Source organism: Pelodiscus sinensis, chromosome 1 (genome assembly GCF_049634645.1).
Source record: "Pelodiscus sinensis isolate JC-2024 chromosome 1, ASM4963464v1, whole genome shotgun sequence".
Lineage (NCBI taxonomy): Eukaryota > Metazoa > Chordata > Testudines > Trionychidae > Pelodiscus > Pelodiscus sinensis.
The window spans coordinates 61,330,398-61,354,070 of NC_134711.1; the positions used below are offsets into that span (position 1 = coordinate 61,330,398).

At 43.9% G+C, this 23,673-nt stretch overlaps 1 protein-coding gene across 7 annotated transcripts in view; it reads left to right on the forward strand.

Annotated features, from left to right (window-relative positions):
- The window catches only part of MSRB3 (methionine sulfoxide reductase B3), a 135,093-nt gene that overhangs the window by 108,860 nt on the left and 2,560 nt on the right, over nt 1-23,673 (forward strand). For all 7 annotated transcript variants that reach the window (XM_006130198.4, XM_025188271.2, XM_075931156.1 and 4 more), the window contains one exon: nt 14,590-14,687. In XM_006130198.4, the coding sequence (XP_006130260.2) occupies nt 14,590-14,687 (98 nt within the window). The remainder of the gene's footprint in view (nt 1-14,589; nt 14,688-23,673) is intronic.

Consider the following 23,673-nt stretch of genomic DNA (forward strand, 5'->3'; position numbering starts at 1 on the left):
TCTACATTAGGGAAGCCTGCCTTGGACTAATTTTGAAGCTTCCCTGCAGTGTAGATGTGCTATTTTGAAATAAGCTATTTCAGAATAACTGTTCCAGAACAGCTTATTTCGAAATAACTGTGCAGTATAGATGTACCCTGAGGGCGCATCTACACAGCAAAGTTATTTTGGAATAATGGCCATTATTTCGAAATAACTATGTGAGCATCTACACAGCAATAGCATTATTTCAAAATAATTTTGAAATAATGAGAGGCTTATTCTGACTTCTGTAAACCTCATTCTATGAAGAATAATGCTTATTCTGAAATAATTATTTCTGAAATAGTTATTTCAGAATAGGGGCTGTGTAGACACTCCAATTCTGCTATTTCGAAATAGCCCCTCACCAGGGCTATTCTAAGTTATTCCTCCCCAGTGCCTCCTGGAGCTCTGAATAGAAATAGCATGCCCACATTAGGGGAGCCTGCCTTGAACTAATTTTGAGGCTTCCCTGCAGTGTAGAAGTGCTATTTTGAAATAAGCTATTACGGAATAATTATTGCAGAGTAGCTTATTTCAAAATAAGCGTGCAGTGTAGACGTATCCCGAGAGTGGTTATCCAGCCAGTTATGCATCCACCTTGTAGTAGCTCCATATAGGTTGTATTTCCCTAGTTTATCGATAAGAAGATCATGAGAGACCTTATCAAATGCCAAGTATCAGAGGGGTAGCCATGGTAGTCTGGATCTGCAAAAGTGACGAGGAGTCCTGTGGCACCTTATAGACTAACAGATGTATTGGAGCATAAGCTTTCATGGGCAAAGACCCATTTTGTCAGATGCATGTAGTGGAAATTCCAGAGGCAGATATAAATATACAGGCATAAGAAAAGAGTACCAATCAAGAATAAGTCTAGAGATAAGGAAGTCAATTCAGTCAGGGAGGGTGAGGCCCACTTCTAGCAGCTGATATGGAGGTGTGAACACCGAGAGAGGAGAAATTGCTTTTGTAATTGGCTAGCCATTCACAGTCTTTGTTTAATCCTAAAATGATGCTGTCAACTTCGCAGATGAACAGTAGCTCAGCAGTTTCTCTTTGAAGTCTGGTCTTAATGTTTTTTTTGTTGCAGAATGGCTACCTTTAAATCTGCTACTGTGTGTCCAGGGAGATTGAAGAGTTCTCCTACAGGTTTATGTATATTGCCATTCCTGATATCTTATTTGTGTCCATTTAGTCTTTTACGTAGGGACTGTCCAATTTGGCCGATGTGTATAGCAGAGAGGCATTGCTGGCACATGATGGCGAATATTACATTGGTGGATGTGCAGGTGAATGAACTTGTGGTGATGGTGTGGCTGATCTGGTTAGATCCTGTGATGGTGTCGCTGGTGTAGATATGTGGGCAGAGTTGGCACCAATGTTTGTTGCATGGATTGGTTCCTGAGTTAGTTACTGTGGTGCGGTACATAGTTGCTGGTGAGAATTTGCTTTAGGTTTGCTGGTTGTCTGTGAGTGAGGACTGGCCTATCTCCTAAGGCCTGTGAAAGTATGGAATCATTGTCCAGGATAGGTTGTAAATCACTGATGCATTGGAGAGGTTTTAGCTGAGGGCTGTAGGTGATGGCCAGTGGTGTTCTGTTGGTTTCTTTCTTGGGCTTGTCCTGTAGTAGGAGGCTTCTGGGTACACATCTGGCTCTGTTAATCTGTTTCCTCACTTCCTCGGGCAGGTATCGTAGTTTCAAGAATGCTTGATGAAGATCTTGTAGGTGTTTGTCTCTGTCTGAGGGGTTGAAGCAAATGCGGTTGTATCTTAGTGCTTGGCTGTAGACAATGGATCTTGTGGTGTGTCTGGGATGGAAGCTGGAGGCATGAAGGTAGGCATAGTGATCAGTAGGTTTTTGGTATAGAGTGGTGTTTATGTGACCATCACTTATTTGCACTGTAGTGTCCGGGAAGTGGATCTCTTGTGTAGACTGGTCCAGGTTGAGGTTGATGGTGGGGTGGAAAGCAAGGTAAGTAAGGGTTTGGTTGTGCCAGGAAAATGGGATGTGCCTAGAATGAGATTGTTTCTTATAAAATGAAACAGAAAAGAGAAAGAATCACCAGGAAGGTGAAAGGGACTTGCCGGGGGGCATGCCCCTCCTCATCCAGGATGGCTCCATCCCTGAGCCTTCCACTGCCCGGGTACCTTTTAGGGAGGGTGGGGCTGAAGCCTCCCACCACAGACTCACAAGGTACATTGCTGACAGTTCCCCTTCATCAGGGAGTGAAGGGAAAGTATACAGTTTGTTGCATTACTCCCTCTAACTTGGGAAGACAGGGGGCAGATGTGCTGTGCACTTTACTCTCACTCTGACAGGGATAGATTGGGGAAGAGCAAGCTGCCCTGGTATGAATGTTCTGTTTATTTTAAAAAAATGAATTGAGTTAAGGATCTGAGCAATGCCAGCTAAACATGCTAGTAAGAAATATTTTATTTCCTGTAACTATTCTGCTTTCTGTGAAAATAAATGTATAAAGCTCACCTAATTACCCACGCACATCTTATATTTGCGAAAGCTTTATATGTAATGAAATTACAGCAGTGTGAAGTTAAAGGCTGGTACATATGGATCGGTCAGACTTGGTCTTGGTAAGAGAGAGAAAAGTAACTTAAAGATCTATATCTGTTTTAAAGTAGAAGATTTAGTACTGTATTTAAACCTTGCATGCTTCATGTTTGTACAAAGATGTTGTTTCTTAGTGGAAAAAGACAAACTATGAAGTTCCACATTAAATACTGTGGTTGTCTATAACAAAAGTTGTGTTTAAAGTGTAAGAGTTCCAAAACCTAACCCATCAGAACCACCAGGCATTTTTCAAGTCAAGGACCATTTCCCTCTTGCTCTGCCCCCTCCCTCCCATCAGCTGGTGCCATTTTGCAGCCCTAGCATATTCTATCACTCCCTACCTTTCCACCTGCAACAAGCTTACTGAAAGAAATGCTTGGAATAATTTAGTTTTAAAAAAAAAGAGAGGGGAAAAAGTGCAGGCTACCCTTTCTGTCTCTGGATTCTAAAATGGGAAATATAATTGCAATTGGAGACCTCCAATTCACAGGTATGTGAATGGGGCACTAATGCAAAGACACAACAGGGTTTGTGATTGAAATTGTTCTGTTCAGGAAATTATCAAAAGGAATATTCTGAAAAAAATGCTAACTGGCCTGATTTTCTAAAGCGGCCTGCATTTTTGCTTCTGCAAATAATTATAGTTGCATGTTTTAGCAGTTAAACCTCTAACTTCCTAATTTGTGGATGCAGGCAGTTAGATGTTTAAGTGCTACAAAATGTGCCTAAACTCACAAAATTGGAAGCAGGATTGAGACATTTCTTGAAAGATAAATAACAGAATCCAAGGATAGACTGTTTTGGAAATATTTATCTCATGTAAAATGTATGCTGTAGTTTGATGGCTTGAGTAAGAAATATGTTGTGAATAGGACTCTGTCCAGGGGGTTAGTATCACCTGATGAAACTATGCCCTGCAAGTGGCCAGAAGAAAAGGCTTTCTAGAATTTTCAGCATTATGGTTAATAAGCTTCCTTCTGTCTTTTAATCATCATGTGAATGAGATCATATGCTATACGCTGCAGCCCTTACTAGAACATGTTTTGATCTCTGCGCCATACAACATCAGACATGCAGTCTGAGTGGAAACATTTCTATTCCTTCCTGCCCTTAACCTGGCTGCCCAGGGCAGTCGTTAGGTGTACTCTATTCTGAAGAAAGTGTTTTCTGATGGAGGAGTATAAACCTCCATCTTCTCTTCACCAAATTAAGGGTCATCAGTAAAAACAAATGATTCCGATGTTAGGGCAAATCTGTGCAGCGTTTACAAAATGCGTGGGCGAAATCCCAGATGGAGGAGGTGGAGAGAGGTATAGCGAATGACTGATTAAATATGTGCAACTTACTGGTTTAAACGTTTTCGTAACTCAGGGCCAAGTGGAAATGACCCGTCTCTAATGTATGGTTTATGAGGTAATGGCTAGAATAACGTTCCATAGTTTCGTAGGTTTGCAGTTTTGGCTCAGAAACGATGTTCGCTGTTATCTAAATAATTAAATCAGGCATGTAATATATCAGAAACACACAGAACCAAGAACAAATGGGCCTAGGATTGCCTACTGTCTAGTCACATAAATCCAAATACCCCTGCCCCACCCCTTCCCTAACACCCTACCCCACCATGCCCCTTTTCTGAGGCCCTGCCCTGCTCACTCCATCCTCTCTCCCTCCATCATAGGCTGTCCCCCACCCTCACTCACTTTCACCAAGCTGGGGCAAGGAGTTGGGTGTGTGGGGGTACAGGGTACAGGCTCTGGGAGGGAATTTGAATACTGGAGGGGGCCCATATATGAGGCAGGGGGCGTGGGGGTGTAGACTCTAGGAGGAGGGCTCAACAGTTTGTGGTGTCGGAGGAGGTGCATGATGATTGCTCTGGGAGGGGTCTTTGAGCTGCAGATTGGGTATGAGAGTGGATGAGAAGTGCAGACTGCAAGATGGCATTTACACTGAGGGGTATCTGGTCTGTGGCACAGTGGGATTAAGGCAGGCTCCATACTTGCTCTGGTCTGTGCTACTCCCAAAAGTGGATGGCATGTTCCTGTGGCCCTGGGGGGAGCAGAGGACTCCACGCACTGTCCCTGTGTGCAGGCAGTGCCCTTCCCCAACGTGTCCATTGGCCACAGTTCCTGGCCAATGGGAGCTGCAGAGTTGGCACTTGGGGAGGGGGCCCACTGGGATGTGCAGGCTGCTTCCAGAAGCAGTGCAGAGCCAGAGTAGGCAGGGAGTCTGCCTTAACTCTACTGCTTAGTGGCCTAAAATCTCCTTGTTTTGGCTTCAGTAGTCTCTGGGAGATAGACCCTGATTTCGGGAGACTCTGGGTGACACTGGGAGGGTTGGCAAAGCTGTGGGCCTGATTGGCATTCACACTAAAGCCCCAGGGCCTTGAAGTGGGCATGTACATGTATAGCTCAAATAAATTTTGTTTTTCTTCTTTTAAATCATTGTTCTGGGGTGGGGCTTGTGATGAGGGATTCAGTATGTAGGCTGCTCCCGGAGAGGCTTGGACCAGGTGAGAAGCAGCTGTCCATGGTTACTGCAGCAAGCACAGACAGGGGAGGGCGGGACAGACAAAAAAAGACCTAGACAAACTCTCTGAAATACAGTAGATAGCTGTCCCTTTCTCTATCCCTGTTCCCTCTTCTGGTCCAAATAGCTGTCCCAGTCCCCATCTCCAACCCTTGCTGCCCCTGTGATCATTCTGCAGTATAACTGTCCCTCCTACCGGACCCCTCCCCTTCCGTTTTATGAGAAAAAATTGAATTCCAAGCACATCCCACTGTGCTGAGGTAGCACTGTCAGGTGGGACCAAACCCGGGATCAGTGTTCCCTCTAAGATTTTTCCATCCATGAGTGGACTGAGTTTTGTCTTGTGAAGTCATGTGTGCTTGTTTTGATGTGTGCCACTATGGCACCCACCAGTGGCACTGCTCCCCAAGAGACTCTCCCTGGTAGTGCCTCCTTGCAGCCATGTTGGAAGGGGGCAATCCTTTCCCATCCCCCAATCCCATACCTATGGGAGAGTCATTTTTCTTCCACTGAGCACAGGCTGGGAGCCAGAATGTTCATGTCAGCTCCTAACACATGAGTGCAGCACACCTGGACCTCAGTTTCCCCTCAGTAGCATGATCTGGACCCGCAAGCTAGAGCTTACCCAGAAGGGCGATCATGTAGGGTTAAGAGGCAGGGGCAGGAATATTTTGACCAAATGGCAGGGAAACACCCCTGATCCTGGAATGGTCTCTTGCGGATGGAAGCCCCTGGAGACCAGAGGGACTGTTCAAACTAGTGGCAGGTGCCAGCATTAAACCAAGGAGCCTGTTCCTCCCCCAGCAAAGGGCTAAACAGAGGGTGAGGTTTATTGGGAGTGGGTCTGCTAACCTGGCCTTTCAGCTTTGGGTTTAGTCCCTGGTGCTGGTGGGGAATCCAAGACCTCCCCAATCCATGGCTAGCCTTGTGGGGGATTTCAGCCCATCAGACCAGTCATGTCTTCTTGTGGTGCACCCCCACCACATGGCTCCTTCGGTTCTGGCCCTGGCCAGCCGGAACAGCTGCTGCTGCCTCCTGCCATGCGGTTCCTCTGGCTTTGGGCCCAGCCAGAGCAGCCATTGCTGCCTCCTGCCACACAGCTCCTCTGGCCCCAGCAGCTGGAGGTGCTGCCGCGGCCACCATGTGGCCCTGGCCCTGACCCCGGAGCAGCTGGGAAGTTATTACATGGCTCTGGGTGCAGTCTTTGGGAGTCAGTACATCAAAGAGCTGCCCAGCTGAGCCCCCATTTGCCTTCCACCAGCAGCAGCAGCTCATCTACTTCCACCTGCATGCTGCTGCGTTGCTCAGTGAGGGAGGTGGGTGGGCAGAGAATTTTTTGTGTGTGGCCACACGGGCGCGCACCTTTGTGGGAACTATGCCTGGGACCTCTGGAGCTTAGTGCATGAGCCTCAACTGCTTGAGCTAAAAGCCTGCTAGCTCTCAACTAAGGCTGGAGAGCACACTCATTCTTTCTCTCTGCAAGTGGACTAATTGCCACTACATGAGACAGTAGGTGTGTGGATTACACTGGCACAACCAAACCTTTACCTTGTTTTCAGTTATAATAAGAGGAGGCTGCATACCAAATTTGGTGGTCCTAGCAGCTCTTACCATTTTGGAGGAGTTCTTGAATAAACAGACTCACAGGGAGACAGACGGATAGATCTTCAGACAGGCTATGTTTCTAAAACATGTAGTAGCTATATATAATATATTCCTTTTTAAAGCCCCCTTCCACTGTCAGAGTGAAGTAAAATGGTCTTGGTAAAGATTAGAATTAGACTCATTTAAATATTTATAATCCCATACAAATAACTAACAAACAGGTCTATGTGTAACATTTGCATCAGTCCCTCCCAAACTGAATCTTGAGTTCAGAGATCAATGTATTTACAAACCTTAGTCCCCGATGACACAAGTTTTCCAATAGTGGTTGAAGTTGTTCACTTATCTGGGAAATTCCAAAACTCCCTGTCCCCAGCTTGTCTCCTGCAATTACCCTTTTCCTCTCCTCTAGCTGCTCCTTCAGAGGAGAACACTCCAGTTAAAATGCATTCAAATTTGGATATATACTTCTGAATTGACTTAAGCACATTGTCAATGTGCTGTGAGAGTAAGAGATTCAAGCTCGCTTAAAGCCTTTCTCATAGAGTCCAAATGCTATGCAACTGGTTTAATGCCATCAATTCATGCTGAACCATTTCATTGTCAACATGCCTTGAAGGGAAACAGGCAGATGTTGAATTTCCCACTTTCGAGGACTGCTACTAAAGGGGTTGTACAATTTCTGGTTTGTTCAAAGTATGTGATTGCTTCCTTGCATGATTCAGCATAATCAGCGCCAACAAGATTTAATGTGTGGTTGCCACAACTGGAGAAAATACAGTTTGGATTTTGTTCAAGAATCACTGATTGTACTCCGTTGTACTTCCCAGCCATATTGGATCCATTGTCATAGGCTTGGCCAATGCAGACAAATTTAATTTAAAGCCTTCCAGAATTTCTAATACACGAGCGGTGATTTCTTTTCTAGTTTGTTCATGAAATTATTGAACAAAATGAATTGTTCTTCAATTGAAATCTTTGAACAGGGTACATAGTACAGAGCCTTCTTTTCCATGCTCCAGCAGAGCCAGTCTCTTGTGCAGATCTCTCCATTTGGAAGAGTTTTTGTCAGCAGACGAGAAGGAAAGCATGATTTTCAGCATCTTTCAGTATATTACTTAGAAACTGAAAACAACTAACTTTGAGAAACAACTGCATTTGAACAACATTGTTCTTATCAAAAATTCCAATATCAGATTCTGATGCCACTGTTGTTACACTGTGTCCTTTGCTAGTCATAAGTTTTTGCTCTTGCTGTGCAGCACCTCCGAGGTCCTCATTTTCTGCCTGCACAGTCTCTAAATCGAGACTAGATTCTGCATCTGTCGCTACTATTGGCATTTCTGTGTCTTGATTAATGACCTCCTCATTTTAAGGCAGTAGCACTGGAATGTCATTTGTGGGTACAAAGTTTTCATCATCAGAACTGTCAATATGATCACAATGTCGTGGCTGAGGTGTCTTTTCTGTAACAAATAATGTTATTGGCTTTAAACTCTTAACTGCTGCTTCACTCTGTTGCTTTTGCCATCTCTTACTTGCACCACTTTCAAATCTTCGCTTCATTTTTATGAAGGGGTTCCTTTAAAACACAGTAGCACACAATAAATTAATTTGCTAAAGGCTAGTGGTTATACAAAATTTTAATGGTATATACTTCACAATGAATATTATATAATAAGGATTTGGGAATGTTATTTACTACTGCCCTTATAGCCTTAATTCACAATCTTGAAAATTCATCTGCTAACATGTTCCCATTGTTAAATTCCTCTGACTGGTGTGTTATTATGAATATGAACATGGGGCAATTGCCAGATTAGATATAAAGTTTATTAAACAACTAGAATTAAAAGTTTATCATCACAAAAAGAGCCTTTAAAGGTAAAATCTAAAACTGGAGGAAGATGTAGTTTACAGCTGAGCCTGTTGTGGTTATGGTCAAAAAATGAGGAGTAATGTTAGTTTGAACCAAGAGGTTTGATTCGAACTAACGCAGCCCGGAGCACACTTCCTGGTTCGAATCAGCTGGCGATTGGAACAGCGCATGGGCAAGATTATGCTAATGAAGTGCGTGATATTTAAATCCCTGCTTCATTAGCAATTTCGGTCGGTTACATTGGCATCCCTAGTTCAAACTTGGGTGCAAGTGTAGACATACCCTCTCAGAATCAATTACAACTTTCAAAATCTTAAATTATGCAAAGACTGTAAACAGCATTTCATAACGTAGAATCACTAATCACAGAAGCTACTCCAGTCTCTAGTAATGCAGGTGAAAACTCAGATGTGACCAAAAAAACTGATGAAGGCGCAAGATCCCACAATGATTTAAATCAATTTTTTGCAGGTCAGTATAGCTTCTTTTGTTGTCTCTGTTATAGCTGCAAGTTGCATAATAAATGGAAACGGCTTGGTAGAAAAATGTCAAAATTTGAGGTCCCTTTGTTTCCTGAGACCTGGGCCAAATGGCCCTCCTGGCCTCTCTGATAGGGCCAATGTAGCATCTTAGAGACTAATAAATATATCATAACCTTTCATGGGTAAAACTTGCTTCATGACTCCCCACCTTCCTTATTTCCTTTTTGGAAGCACCAACTGTCTTTTGAAAGACAGAGTGACGCATGAGCCCATAGATTGCAGGCACCTGAAAACCATGCTACTGCAGTCACTTTGCACCACTTATAGACTATGAAGGAAGGAGGAAGTGGCAGGGACCAGCAAACTCATTCACAAACTTTTGGTAGACCGGCAACATTTTATCTGAATATTTGCATATTAATTATGCAAATAACAAATAAGTAAATAAAATGTTGCTGGTCCACCAAAAGCCCAGGACCCAAGAGCCCCCCTGTGCCAGCCCTAACCCCTAGAGCCCTCCACCCCTTCTTTACCCCCCCAGCTCCAGCCACTGACCCCAGAGTCCCCTGCACCCAACCCCCCAGAGCCAGCCCCCCACCCAAAATGTCTCAGTGCCAGCCCCCCATTAGAGCCCCCAACCACCAGAACCCCCACTGCCAGCCTCCTGTTTTCAGAGCCCCATTGCACCCAACTCCTCTAGAGCCCCCCCGTGCCAGTCCCCACTACTAGCCCTACCCCTAGAGCTCTCCAGTGCCAGCCACCTCTTAGAGCCCCCCAGCAGTAGCCCCACTCCTGGAGTCCTCTCAATGCCTGCCCCGCTCCCCTCACCTAGCCCTGCGCTGCCTCCCAGCCCCCAGCTGAGTGTCACTGCTTGCATCACTGCAGCTCTGGGGGCCGGGGCTGGGGAACACCACCCAGTACCTCCCCTTTCACTGCAGCTGTTGGGAAAGGCATATCCTGCCCCACCACTCAGCCAAACAGCACTGGGCAGTAGCAGGGTCTCCTCCCAGCTGCGGAAGAGCATTTCCCTGCCTGGCAAACCACTCTTCCTCAGCTGGGAGGAGACCCTGCCCTTGCCTGGTGCTGTTTGGCTGAAAGGTGGGGCAGGATGTATCTCTCCCAACAGCTGTGGCGGTAGGGGAGGTGCTAGGTGATGATCCCCAGCCACGGCTCCCAGAACCACCAAGGCCTGGTAGCCAGCTGTTCGTAGCCCACTGTCAGTCCATGGATTGGCGGTTGGGAACCGCTGCTCTGGAGGAGGTAGAAGTAGTGAGAGATTGACATCTAAAGGTATGTCCACACAGCTATGAAGGCTATGAAGTGGGGAGGGATAGCTCAGTGGTTGAGCATTGGCCTGCTAAACCCAGGGTTGTGAGTTCAATCCTTGTGGAGGCCATTTAGGGATTTGGGGCAAAAATTTGTCAGGGATGGTACTTGGTCCTGCTGTGAAGGCAGGGGACTGGACTTGATGACCTTTCAAGGTCCCTTCCAGTTCTAGGAGATAGGCAATCTCCATTAATTAATTTATAGGCATACCCATCCTAGCTTTAGTCTAGCTAATGGGGGCTAGTAATGAAAACATGGCAGCAGGCGCTTTAGCATGGGCTCGCAGCCTGAGAACATACCCGTAGTCCTGATGGACATTTACAGCAGCAAGTAACCTGCAATGAAGCCTATGCTGCCACATCTTGATTCCTATTGTTACTGGTGCTAGCTAGATTAAAACCAGCACATGAAGCCTGCTTGAGCCACAGTTACACCTTAAGCTGTAGTGTAGGTATGATCCAAATTAAGAAGAGATCTTCTGGAGGTTGCTAGGAAAGGAGGAGAAACAATAAAGCCCTTGTTGTGTGTTTTGCTAGTGACACAATACAGACAATATGAAGAAGCCACATGGGTACAACTGGGCATCAGATAAGTGTGTTTATTAGCTAGACATGTATTGCAGCTCTCACTGGTTTCTGGCAGCTTTTAAAACATATAGTGCACAATGAGCACTACTCAAAGGCTCACAAACTGTCTAAGAGATACGCTTCTATTTCTATATGCTACACGTGAGAGGGAGGGAGCTGAGGGTGAAGGGCACTGGTCCTCTGTAGGTTTGCCCAGTGATCTCAAATCTCCCACAAAACATGGAGCAATTAATTTAGCTCCATTTCCAGGTCAGCCGCAAATGGAGCTAAATGCCCTTCATGAATTGTACTCTGCAGGTTTCATACAGTTGTACTATCAATCCACCTAATGTTATTAGTTCATCACAATACTATTATAAGAGATACAAGAGGTGATGAGGTGGGGATAGCATTGAGGTTAGTATAAAAAAGTGGTTACAAATCTTAGGAACCACTTTTGGGGTTTGCTAACTGCCTTGTAGTCAGTACTTTGGGGGAGCAGATACGTAACTGGTAGAATCTATAGAATAAGGGACATTCTGAAAAAAAATGCATGCCCTGGAAATTAATAGACTAAATTCCAGTCACTCCAGTTGGGTACAAAGGCTGCTTTAAGGGAGCTCAACTCTGTTTGTACAGGTTTTCAGCTGACTTCACTTTTAAAAAGTGCATGGAATGCATCCAAAACAAATAATTTTTGTGCTAGATGGGAAGACCAAAAGGAAAAGTCTGGAGAGAGGAGGATGGATGGTCTTCCTTTAATGTCAAAACTGACACAAACACATCCCCCAACCCTTTTGCACAAGATAATTTTCTCAGCAAGACACAGATTGCTTCAATCTCTGCATTGCAGCCTTTGAAGCTTTCTCCTTATTGTTGTGTGTAGGGGGAGGGAGGGTTCCCTTTGAGGATTTCTACAGCAGTGAAAAGTTCCTCCTTCAAATACTTTCACATGATGAGGGAAATGCTCTCTTCTTTGGGGCTTCTCTGCCTTAAGACTTGAGGTTGGCCAGAAAACAAGAATTCTGCTTCGCAAAACATTTTGGTTTTGATGGAAAAAGTTCTGTTGAATATTTTTTTTTTTAGCCAGCTCTGCTTAAAATCTCACTCATCATTAGGTGGAGTTCCAGCTCAGGAGATAATTTGCATTGCTGGAGAAGATCCACCAACTGGAAGATAATGAATTTTTGAAGTGTTCCCATTCTGCAGAACTTTGTAATAGGCTGCTCTCTCTCTCTCTCTCTCTCTCTCTCTCTCTCTCTCTCTCTGTGAAGCTATGTGCATTATTTGGCAGGGGTGGTTTACAGTATGGAGTAATTTATAAAGACATTTGTTACTTGTAACAATTCTTTTTTTTTTTTTTTAAATTACATTACTGGAGGGGTTCCAGGTGGGTTTCTCTCTGGCAGGATGTTTGCCTTGTTCAGATTATTTGATCTACAGCTTTGTTGCTGTCCATTATTTCCTGTTGATTGCACTTGGATAACACTTTTAGCTCCTGATCCGACAATGTGCTGTATGTGGGTAGACCTCATGGATTTCACTGCGAGTCCCGTGGGCTCCCTACTTGGAGCTTGTTGCAGGATTGGAGCTTGAATTAAGATGATACTGTATTCATCCAAATTTTTCCTAATGGGTGAGAAATGAGCCATCTTGGGAGGGAGCACTATGCTTTCCATTTAATTTCACCCCTTACATGCTTTTTTTCTTCAAAAGCTTTTCTCCACATTTAACTGAGTAAGGTGTTACAATAGAGATACAGCGTTGTTCCCCATTGACGATGCTTTTCTACACATATTGAGACCATTTGATAGCTTCCATACCTCGCTTTACTAAAAATCTTGTGGGAAACTGTACATCCTGTATTCATCTGTGCAAAGTGATTTGTAGCTGCAGCTACATTCTTTAATGACTAACTGCAAGACATTTTATGAAACCATTAGTAACAAATGTTTAACAGATATTAGGAGAAAGAAGGGGAAACGCTGATATATTTGCGCTGGATACACAGAGAGACAGAGTGCGTATGTGTATAATGTATGGGTGAGTGACCTCAGAAGGGTGCATGAGAAGGGGCGGTATCTGGTGATGTTTAGGTGGATGTTGAGTAGGCTTTTAGGTGGTCTTGAAAGCCTTTTGGGTAGGTTCTCATGTGCAAGCCTAGTAAGAGGCAATATAGCAGTTTGACTGTTTTTTCGGTGAACCAATGAGGTGGTGGTAGTGGGGAATCTGCTAGAATACTGTAGTTGCGGGGGCGTAGGTTCCCTGGTCCCTGTATTGGTGGCTGGGGTATGGGACTAGAGAGTGTATAGTCAAAGGAGGAAGGATCTTTCTTCAGATGATGATGCTCAGCCATGAATTCTAAACAGGGATCACAACATAACACTTTTATTGCACCCAAGGCTGCTATGGAATGCTCGGGTAGCAACTGAGTTAAAGAGCGCATTTTCCCATCTGGGCTTGGCAAAGGGAAATGTGATCTTTTGGTCTGGATGTAGGCCTTATGCTCATCCGTGCCTTTTTTTGCCTTGAGATTAGACCCTCCTTGGGGCTATCTACTGGGGGTTGCATCTGAGATTATGCAGAAGCTGAGCGAGTTCAGAATTTGGGAGCCCTTTATTAAGTGGGGTTTTCCATAGAGATCATATAACACGTGCATCCCATGAACTGGTGTCATTGCTTTTTAGAGTTTTTTTTATTTATCTTCAAAAATTTAAATGGCTGGAATTTGTGTCTGGGTTATCAGAACGCTCATCTGTCTCTCTAGACAAGACTGTCTGTGGGAGTGCTTGGCAGGGAGCTCTGCAGATGTACAAGAAAGGCAGCTGCAGGCAGCTTGTTCTCTGAGAGGGCCTAACTCTGAATACAGGTTGGACCTCCTAGGTCTGGCATCCTCAGGACCTGAGTGGTCCTGAATGAGGGATTTTGACGGATGAGGGGAGGTCATTTCTGGCCCCCTGTCACCTGCCTCCCAGTTCAGCTCCACTCCTGGCCTGGCCTCCCAGATGGCTCACCACCTGCTACCAGCCCCACTGCCTTGCCAAGGCAGCCCACAGTCCCACCAGTGGTCCGTCCTCCCTCCCCTGCCAGCTCTACCATGGCAGCACCAGCCCTGCCGCTGGGGCTCCTAGCCCCACTTGCAGCAGCCCACAGTCCCACCACAGCAGACCACTGACCTGCTGCCACGAGTCCTGGCTCTGCCACAGCAGACCCAGCGTGCTGGCATTCCGGTCACTCTGTCATTGGCTTAGCCAGACTCCCTCATCAGGGCTTCTGGCCACTGGGCCTCCTGCAGGCAGCCTGGCTGGGTTCCTGGGCTCCACACAGCTCCTGACTCTGGCCCTCCACTGGGACTCTGCCAGATCATATATGTTGCTGGACTAGAGAGTCCAGTTGAGAAAGGTTCAACCTGTACTGTCTTATAGTTGTCCATTTAAGGTAACCTTTTCAAAGGTGCCACATAGGCGCCACAGGCGTTTTTGAAAATGAAACTTCGACTCCTAAGTCACGTAGGTGCTTTTGACAGTGTTACCCTTAGTGTTTGTAATTTGTTGGTAACCCTCTCTGATACAGAGATACTGATGCTCTTGATTTCTCTTGTTCCTCTTCTCCAGGTTGGCCTTCATTCTATGATGTGATCAGTCCTGATGTCATTATGTTCACCGATGACTTCTCATATGGGATGCACAGGATCGAAACAGGCTGCAGCCAGGTCAGTGTATGGCACGCACACAAAGACCATTTGGGTAGTAAAGGCAGCAAATATTGTTACAGCACATTATCTTCTCACTGTGATTTGCAAAGCTTTTAATTCATGACGTACTAGTATTCTTAAGATTACATGCAAGTATGACAGATGAATGGTCGGAGCACCAGCGAAAGCGTGTGGCAGTGTTCAGCTGAAGCCCTGTGTAACAGAGCATGCATTAATGGTTTGAATCAGTGGTGTCAAGAATGCAAAAATCCTCTTGTTGAAAGGAACCCCATCCCTGCACTCTGCCCTTCTACCTCCATCTGCGAATGGGTTTGATAGGGGTTGTGAGCTTTGTAGTGACTCTTGGTATGTTGATTCCATCACTGTGCATTACTGAAGAGCAGCACCAACTGAAATTCAAGACCCATTCCCAGGACACTCTTAATGGCCATACCAAGTAATCCTATCTGCCATAATAATGAAGTCAGTAATAGTGCCAGATGCTCCCAACTTTCCGTTATCTGTCTTGTTCTACTTGCTTTCATCCTTTGTGATGCCCAACTTTCTGTGAAATGAATGGCATAATCATTACCTAGAAGGGAGAGAAACTGCTGACTGAGCATGTAGCAAAAACACCCAGCAGCTCAAAATCATCCAGTTCCAAATCCTCAAATCCCTTCTTGTGAGTCTGCAACAGCTTCATTCATGCTGTATAAATCTGCCTTTCCATTTCCAGACAAGACCGAGGCTGGGATAACCGATTTCAGCATTGCTGAAATATATCCTGATTATTCTGTGCTCAGACAGGAATGCTCAGAGCATGTTAAGAAAGAGGCTGTTTGAAATGATATTGTATTCTTCTGGGGCCATTTCTGCTCCCACAGAAAACAATGGCAAAATTTCAGTTAACTTTGGTGTGTGCAGGATGGGGCCCAATACGCCTGTGCCTGAGGGTGTGACTGTACTATGCAGATTTTAGCAAAAGGCTGTGCCCTCTTGCTAAAAGTCAGTGCATGTGAATGCTGTTTGTCAACACTTTTACCGACAAAATACTTCTATTCTCACAAGTAGCTTTTGCTTTGTCGGCAGGAGAGTGCTCCTGCTCACAGATCAGCATTTACCCTGGCACTTGCTACAGCAACACTTTTGTCATTTGGGGAAGATGGGCGATTTAAGCACCTGTGAACTACAGGCGTTTTGTTTATCAGTTGCAAGCCTAGACAAAGCCTGAGTCAGTTTGAAGGGAAATAATCTACTAATAAAATTAGAGAAATTATATTATTCTTATCTAAGTGCGATTCTGCAAAAAAAACATTTAACACATTTTTGGTAGCTGTGCTGTATGCATTTCAAGACACTCAGAAGCTGTACTATCACTTCTGATTGCAAAAGAATTTTACCACTACGCAGGAAAATTTGCTGCAGAAAAAGATATTGCTCAATATTAAAAGAACTCGAGCCATGCTGGTTTTATTTCACAATGGACTGAGGAACCTCATCATCTTATAATCATCACTTTGCTGAACTGCTTTGTAGAACTAAATGATAAAAACCTTCCAAGCCTATTTATATTTTTTTTCTAAGTAAAAGTTGGTAAATGTTGATATCACTCTACACACACACACACAGTGATGAAAAGATTTACAGAGTCAAAGTGTGTGTGGGGGGGAAGGTGGGGAATTGTGCATAAGAACTTAGAAGCTGATTTAAAGATATTTACTTTCCATATTTTGAAATGTGGTGTTGACCATTTGTATTTTAAAACCCATGTCCGGGATACTGGATTGTGCCAAAGATACCTGGATTCAAAATCTGCACTTTCTGCCATCACTCGCTTTTGCTCAGCGACAAGCACCAATGCTATCTGTACTGTTCCATGCCCAGGTGCAGTATTTGATTCTAACTCCTCTGTCTATACATAGGAAAGCCTAGCCCTCTGACTTAAGCAACTTATGGAAGTTGCCTCAGTCAGATCCTGGCCAAGTAACTCCACCCTCCACTCATACTACATCGGTCTGAACAAGCCAAGAATGCACCTTCTATTTCAGAACCTCAGTCCGGCTCTGCCAGGACCACTGCTATGGTACTGGTGGCCTAGCCATGTGTCCTGGTAGCATGCACATTAGCATGGCAGTATATCTGCCTCTAAATCCAAGAAAGATGCTGTACCATCCACGAGTTCTGACCACAGAGGAATGTCCCGTTCCAAGGACCACAAGAGCAGCAAGAAGTCACATTGCTCACCAAATTGGCTGGCCCTAGTTACATAGTCTTCGTGATTTATGGATCCTGAGACAAGTCCCCTTACTGGTCTTGGTTCTGTCCATAGACTTTGTGCCATTGACTCCAGGGAGATTCGGAAGTGCTCTTTGGCTTCTTGAACTGCTCACCCTGAAAAAATGAGGCATCCCTATGTTCCAATACACTTGCCTGTTAAGAGAGCCCCAACCCTCACATTGGATCTGCCAATTTCTGGCCATATTCTACAACATACCCGGTTCCATCAGCATCGTCATTTGTACAGGACTCGGGTTCCTCTGACTCTGCAGATTCAGATGTTGACCACAATCTGTTGCTTCTGCTCCAAATTCATGACTACTAGAGCATTCCAACGGCACCGTGGCAATGCCTTCACTTACCTCTGGGAGCCACTGGTACCTGTCTCCTTGGGTACATAGCTCATGGCCCCAGTATTCATTTTTGGAACCACCTTGTCCGATGCGGGAGGACTCCCCTGTTTCACCATCCCATCCTTCATTAAGCAGACCTTCGGAACCAGGGCTAGAAGGTGTGCCAATTAGTCTGGAACAAAAAGTACTGATGGGTCTGGAGCAGTTTCTCTCATTGTCCCCAGATGTGGCTGTGTCATGAATGCCCTCCTGTTCTCCTAATGACATCATCGGTATCAAGAGCTGCTACAGAGGATAGTTAACCTCTTTTTTACCATGTACTATAAGTACAAAGTTTCACTGCACCTGTGCCTCAAATTTCTATCAAAAGTGGTTTCCCACTTCCACCACTTCCAAACTATACATCTACCTACTTTCTTTCCCAAATCACATACTTTAATTGAGAAATTCCAGCTTCACTCCTTTTATCTACAAAAGATGAAGACGTTCTGGATGTCTCCCAGATTACTTGTTGTCGTAGCGAATAGAGAATTAAAGGGCAGGCTATTTTCACCCAGAGAATCTCTAAGTGGGTCTGAAAGTGCAGTATGCTCTGCTATCAGTTTTTAAGATGGTTCCCACCAGATGGAATAAGGGCCTAGTTCATGAATGCGCAAGCATCAAATTCTGCCACACTCCACAAATTGCTGATTGTAGACTTAGATAAGGCAGCCACATAGAGTTCGGTACACAGCTTTTCTTCTCACTATGTTCTAGTACATGATTCTGAGATGAACACCTTCTCTGTTGCAGTGTTCCTCCATTTCACAGTTACATTATCTTCCTTGCACCCTCCTGGCTGGATATTGCCTAGTAATCACCATCAGTGGACTAGAACAAGGACTATCACTTGGAGAAGAAAGGGACGTTACTTACTTATAACTGGAGGTTCTCTGAGATGTGTCGTTCCTTTCTATATTGCAATCTCACCCTCCTTTCCCTCTGCTGTGGGTCCAGTAGATGGTGGCCGAGAAGGACTAGAAGATGCGGCTAGTCTGCCTCACCCTTTATAGTCTTGGGCAAAACCATGTGGCAGTGCAAGGGTGGATGCGTGGGTTGACAGATGCTACTGCTCTGAAAAGCTCTAGTTCCAGGTCAAGGGTGCATGCTCATAACCCTTAGTGGAATACATCCATACTTCACTCACTGGTATATAACCTGCCCTTCCATACATGTTGGGACTAGTTCTTTCCTGGCTGAGTTTAGGACAGTACTTCTCAATGAGATACTAGAAGCATTGAGAATATTTTGTGCCCCAGTCTGTGCTTAGAACCGTGTCCAGCTGGTAACTGGTACTATTTAATTACGATTTAACAGCTCCATAATACTATGGCAGATAACATCCAACTGAAAAAGTGCACGGGCGGGTGTTCTTTGGAATGAAAGATTTGAACAAGGCTTGTCTGTTGGCACAGCAAAGCATGCCAGAGGACTGCAATTTGTAGAAGGCAAAAACATGTTCTCTAAATGCCCTGCATAGACCTTGCTGGCTTGCTCTAAAAGGCTGAAACCGGACTATATTAACGTGAGCCAGTACCTGAAAGAGAGCCTCAGCTGGGTCTACAGGGGCAGTTAGCGCACAACATGTTATGCACTCTACAAATCACAACTCTCTAGGGAGCTTTGCTGGCGCCATGTAGACAAGTCTCTACTCATACATTCATGGGTTTTAAATTAACTGAAACCACTCAGGAAAAAGACCTGGCTGTTGTTGTGGACTGTTTAGTGAAAAGATTTGATCAATGGATTTTGGTGGTTAGAAAAGCAACCAAGATGTTACAGAGTATTTAGGTATAAAGAATAATACTGCAAATATTATAATGCCATTCTATAAATCCACAGATATGGTGTCACATAGAATGCTGTTCTGGTTGGGTCTTGCTGTCTAGAAAAGGATATAGTAGAAATACAAAAAATGCAAGGAAAAGCAATGAAATTAAATTAGAGGGATGGAAAAAATTCCCAATGAGGCAACAATAAAAATTATTAGGGTTGTGTTTAACAACTCTCATGGTATTTGAATATCTTTGTTATCTGAAATTCATAGCTGGCCATGTATCTAATGTTCATATCAAAATAGTAATGCTCTTTTTGAAGTATTCCTTTAAGATCTTTATCATATCAGAGTACAGATAAGAAATAAATAAGAAATGACCTAGTAGAGATGTATTCAATCGTGAATAGCAAAAAGAGGGTCAGTCAAACAATGCCTACTTCTCTCATAAAACACATACATGGGTGCAGATTGAAAGCAGGATAAAATAAAATACTTTTACATGTTGCATAACTCACCTACGTCCTGCCTAGAGATCTAATTGCCCTTATCTGGATCTACAAAAATCTTGCTTTGCATCATCCTTCCATCTGCTCTCTTCATTGAAAGCAAGGAGAGCCGGCATCATCTGAGGAATCCGTTCTCTGTGAGCTTCTAGCAAGATTTCTGTGGGACCACAGTTTGGGAATCGCTCTTATATTCAGTGATTACTGACCTTCACTGAAAACGCCTCCTACTCAGTGCCCCATGACAGGACATGAGTACAGCCAAAGGAAGCCTGTGGCCAACATATGGGTTGGACTACGATGACTCCCTTCCAAAGAACCCACCTTTTTTTGCATTCACCTGGATGGAGTCCAAAGCAGAGTGTGGTCAGTGTAGAGAAATTTGAGAATGTCATTTACCTGGCTTCAGAGAAACCCAAATTGGTAGACTTTACAGAATGGCATTAGCAATGTACACACCAATTTAAAAGCACACCAAAAACTGAACTTACTACATAATGTAGGGAAATATGAGGCTAAACCACACAGCAAAGTCCAGCAGTGGCTTCCGCATTCTTGGCCCACCAGATGGGGCAGATCACACAGGAAGATAGCCTGGAGGTGGGGAACAAATTGCAGCCACTATAAGGCACAGCATCCCCATGTAGTGTACCCATAACACAACCATTTCCTCACCTCCCCTGGATCCTAAGAATGTGAATAATGTATCCAGCAGCAAAAAAGACCACAATTTTACTGCAGTGCAGTTCTTTGTAAACACTCCCCTTCCCCCATGCTCCAAATCTCTTGCAGATGAAAAAGTAAGCTGCTTTTTCTGTAAATGTCCCTCCATCTGTTTGGTCCTGTGTAAAAGCCTCTCTTTAAAACGTTGTTCAATTTAGAGATCAAATACTGGGGGAAGGATAGGGAAATTACATTAATATAAAACAAAAGCATCCCTGGGATTATCTGAGAAACCATTTTTACAGTTTTGTTAGAAACATATCATTGTGGAAACACATATAATGTCAGTTACTTGTGACAGGTAAATGTTTAATTGCTGGCACATTTAGAGAATAATATTAAATTGGTTACACATTCTCTCTCCTTCCTTTTCCTTTCCTATGCAGGGGGTCCTTCCCCCAAGGGACTCCCTAGTGATTATGTTGTACCTGTAAAAACCAATGAAAATTCTTTAATCACAGAAAGATTGGTTGCACGTTGATATACGCTGAATAAATCATTAGCAGCCCAATCACACAGTGCTTTCTTCAGCTCATGGCAACAAGTGAGAACCAGGGGCCCAGGGAGACCCTGCCATGCTGACAGTTGGCTGTGGTCAGTTGTATTCCCAATCTCCCAGGAGTTACGCTTGGCTTCTATCATTTTGCCATGTTTTGCCCATAGGGTTTCCAGGTGTCTGGTTTTGAACCGGACAGTCCAGTATTTGAGCTTTCTGGTCAGGAAACAAATTGAGAAAATATAAATGTCCGGTATTTTCTAAATACGATGTAATGTAGATTGTGATGTAATGTCAAGTGTGTCCGGTATTTTTGTTGAAACCATCTGGCAACCCTATTTGCCCACTATATCAACCACCACCAAGTGATTTTCAGGGGGAGGCGTTACCAACTTTGACACTCACCCACGATGGGCAAAGTGTTATATGCACTGTAAAGACAGCACGTTTTTCATACTTTCAGACAGCCACCGCGAGTCCTCTCTGGCACAAGCAATTGAATTTGAGTTCTTTTCATTACACATGAGTAACAGCACATGTGTACATGGAATCTGTGTGTAAATGTTAGTGAGAGACAGTGTCACAAAATATAACAGATTTCTCAGTAATCCAATCCTGGTGTGACTCTACCACCACAGAAAAATAGAATGAAATGATTGCTAGCATTGTTGAGGCTTTAGAATTTCTTGCCAACGAGTTCCATTGTGATGGACTGACGTGGTAGTCTGTACATTTGTGTGTTGGTTTTTCGTTTCAATCTGCTCCTCTGTGTAACTTCTTTTTCTCAGTTCCTTTACATTTGAGAATGAGTGATTTATAAATAATATTTTGCTTAATCGATGAGGAGTCCTGTGGCACCTTATAGACTAACTGAAGTGTAGGAGCATAATACCCCTCTGATATTTTGCTTAATGATGACATGATTTAGACTGTGCTGTTCAACCCTGAGATTTGAAAACTTCCTTAGTCAAGAAGATGTAATTGTCATATTTTGGATTTGCATAAATACTTTTGGACACTAAATTATTATGACTTATGTGGTATGTAAAGGCCCTACTCAGAATAATCCCTCCATTATGCTATATATCCCATGCTCTAAAAATACAGATTCAAAAATCTTACAAACTCAATGGACAAAAAGGATGGGAAGGGGGATACAAGATAGTGACCCGTCATGAATGACATCAGACTTTTTAGTTGTATTATCTGAAAATGTCATCTTTGTTTATGTATGTTTTTATTTTTTTCATTTAACCTTTCTTGCCTTCTTTGCTTCCTCCCACCTCCCATGAAAAAAATGAGGCAGTTATATTGTCCCTAGCCTTATCAACCTGTTAACTACTTCCTTAACTGCCTACCCATCAGTCAGTCCTTTGCCTTCCAACACTGATTTGTGGAACAGCAGCTATTGAGAGCTCTTCCTAACAATGTCACAGAGTGAGAGCCATCTCATTGGCTAACGCTATGTCTCCACTGAGCTACCACTGCCATTTCTGCAACCTTTCCAGAAGAGAAGGGCTTTACCACAACCTGCCCTCAGGAAGCTGGTGTGGTTTTCAATGATCACTCAGGGCTAAGGTGGTTGTAAAAGCTCTGCTGTGATTCTGTGGCTGGTTCCAGCTGGCTGTGGTGACAACAGACATTTTACAGAGTAGAGCCCTCTCTGTCTGAGAAGTTCAGCCTTTAAAGGTGCCATCTCCAAAACCACAGCAGGAGCCTCCCATTCACAAAGATTTGCCCATACAGATCTGACTGCAGGATTGAAGCCTTAAACTTTCAACTCCTTATGGCAAGGATCTCTTCATCCAGCACTGGGTTAAGGCATAGGCCTTATATGCACTTGGCTAGGACCCCTGCTCCTGAAGTCTTGTGTTGATCGGAATTAGAGCAGGTGAGGAATTTTTCAATAAAACACATTGGTCAAATATTTTTGAATATGTTTGAGATTTTTGACACTTGTGCCCCAAATTGAGGTGACAGGGTTTTTTTTCTTCAAAATCTGGAAAATATCGAAGGGAAAAAAGCTTCTTGCTGAGCTCTGGTCAGAATTTCAGCTTTTATTTTGAAGAACATGATTGTGAAATACCCTTTGAAAACATGACGCGAGTATAAGCTAGGAATGTAAGTGACTAGTTGACTACCTGATAACCCTAGGCTGCCTCTGTATCAGAGCTACTAGGAATTTAGCCAGCATGAATAATTATTCACACTCTCAGGAATATTAAGTATTGCTGATATGTGCTTTGGATATTGTGCTAGAAATGAATGAAGTGTAAAGAATTCTTTGCCTTAATTTCTGTTATCTTGATGTCTGGCTGGATTACTGTCTGTTAGGCTGCTAATCTATGAAGGGATGGATTCAACTGTGATACCCCTCGAACTCCACTGATTTCAGCTCATGTTGAAATCAACCATTTACTTTAATGAGAGGTGCATTGGGCCCTAGCAAAGCAGCACGACTCTCTATTCAAGGTTGATGTTTCTTCAAGGCTTGGTTTTATTTTTTATTCCTCATGACATATTGGAGAAATAAGAAAGAATCACAGTGGTTAATTACAGCCTGCTGCTGGATTCTCCTCCCATCACGTGCCTTTTCCACAGTCTTAGTTCTTCAGAAAATAGTTTGATTGGTCCACTTCTTACGTACAGAACATAACATTTGAAAGGAAAGTGAATGTCACCACTATTATTATCAGTGGCATAGCTTGTACCGTGCTGTCGTACGTATTTGAAACCCACTCATCCAAAACAATACTTCTCTCTGTAGTAACAACACATGCAAGGAACGTGAAAGTGTATCAATCCAATTCATAAATTACTCCCGGCTTCAGTTATT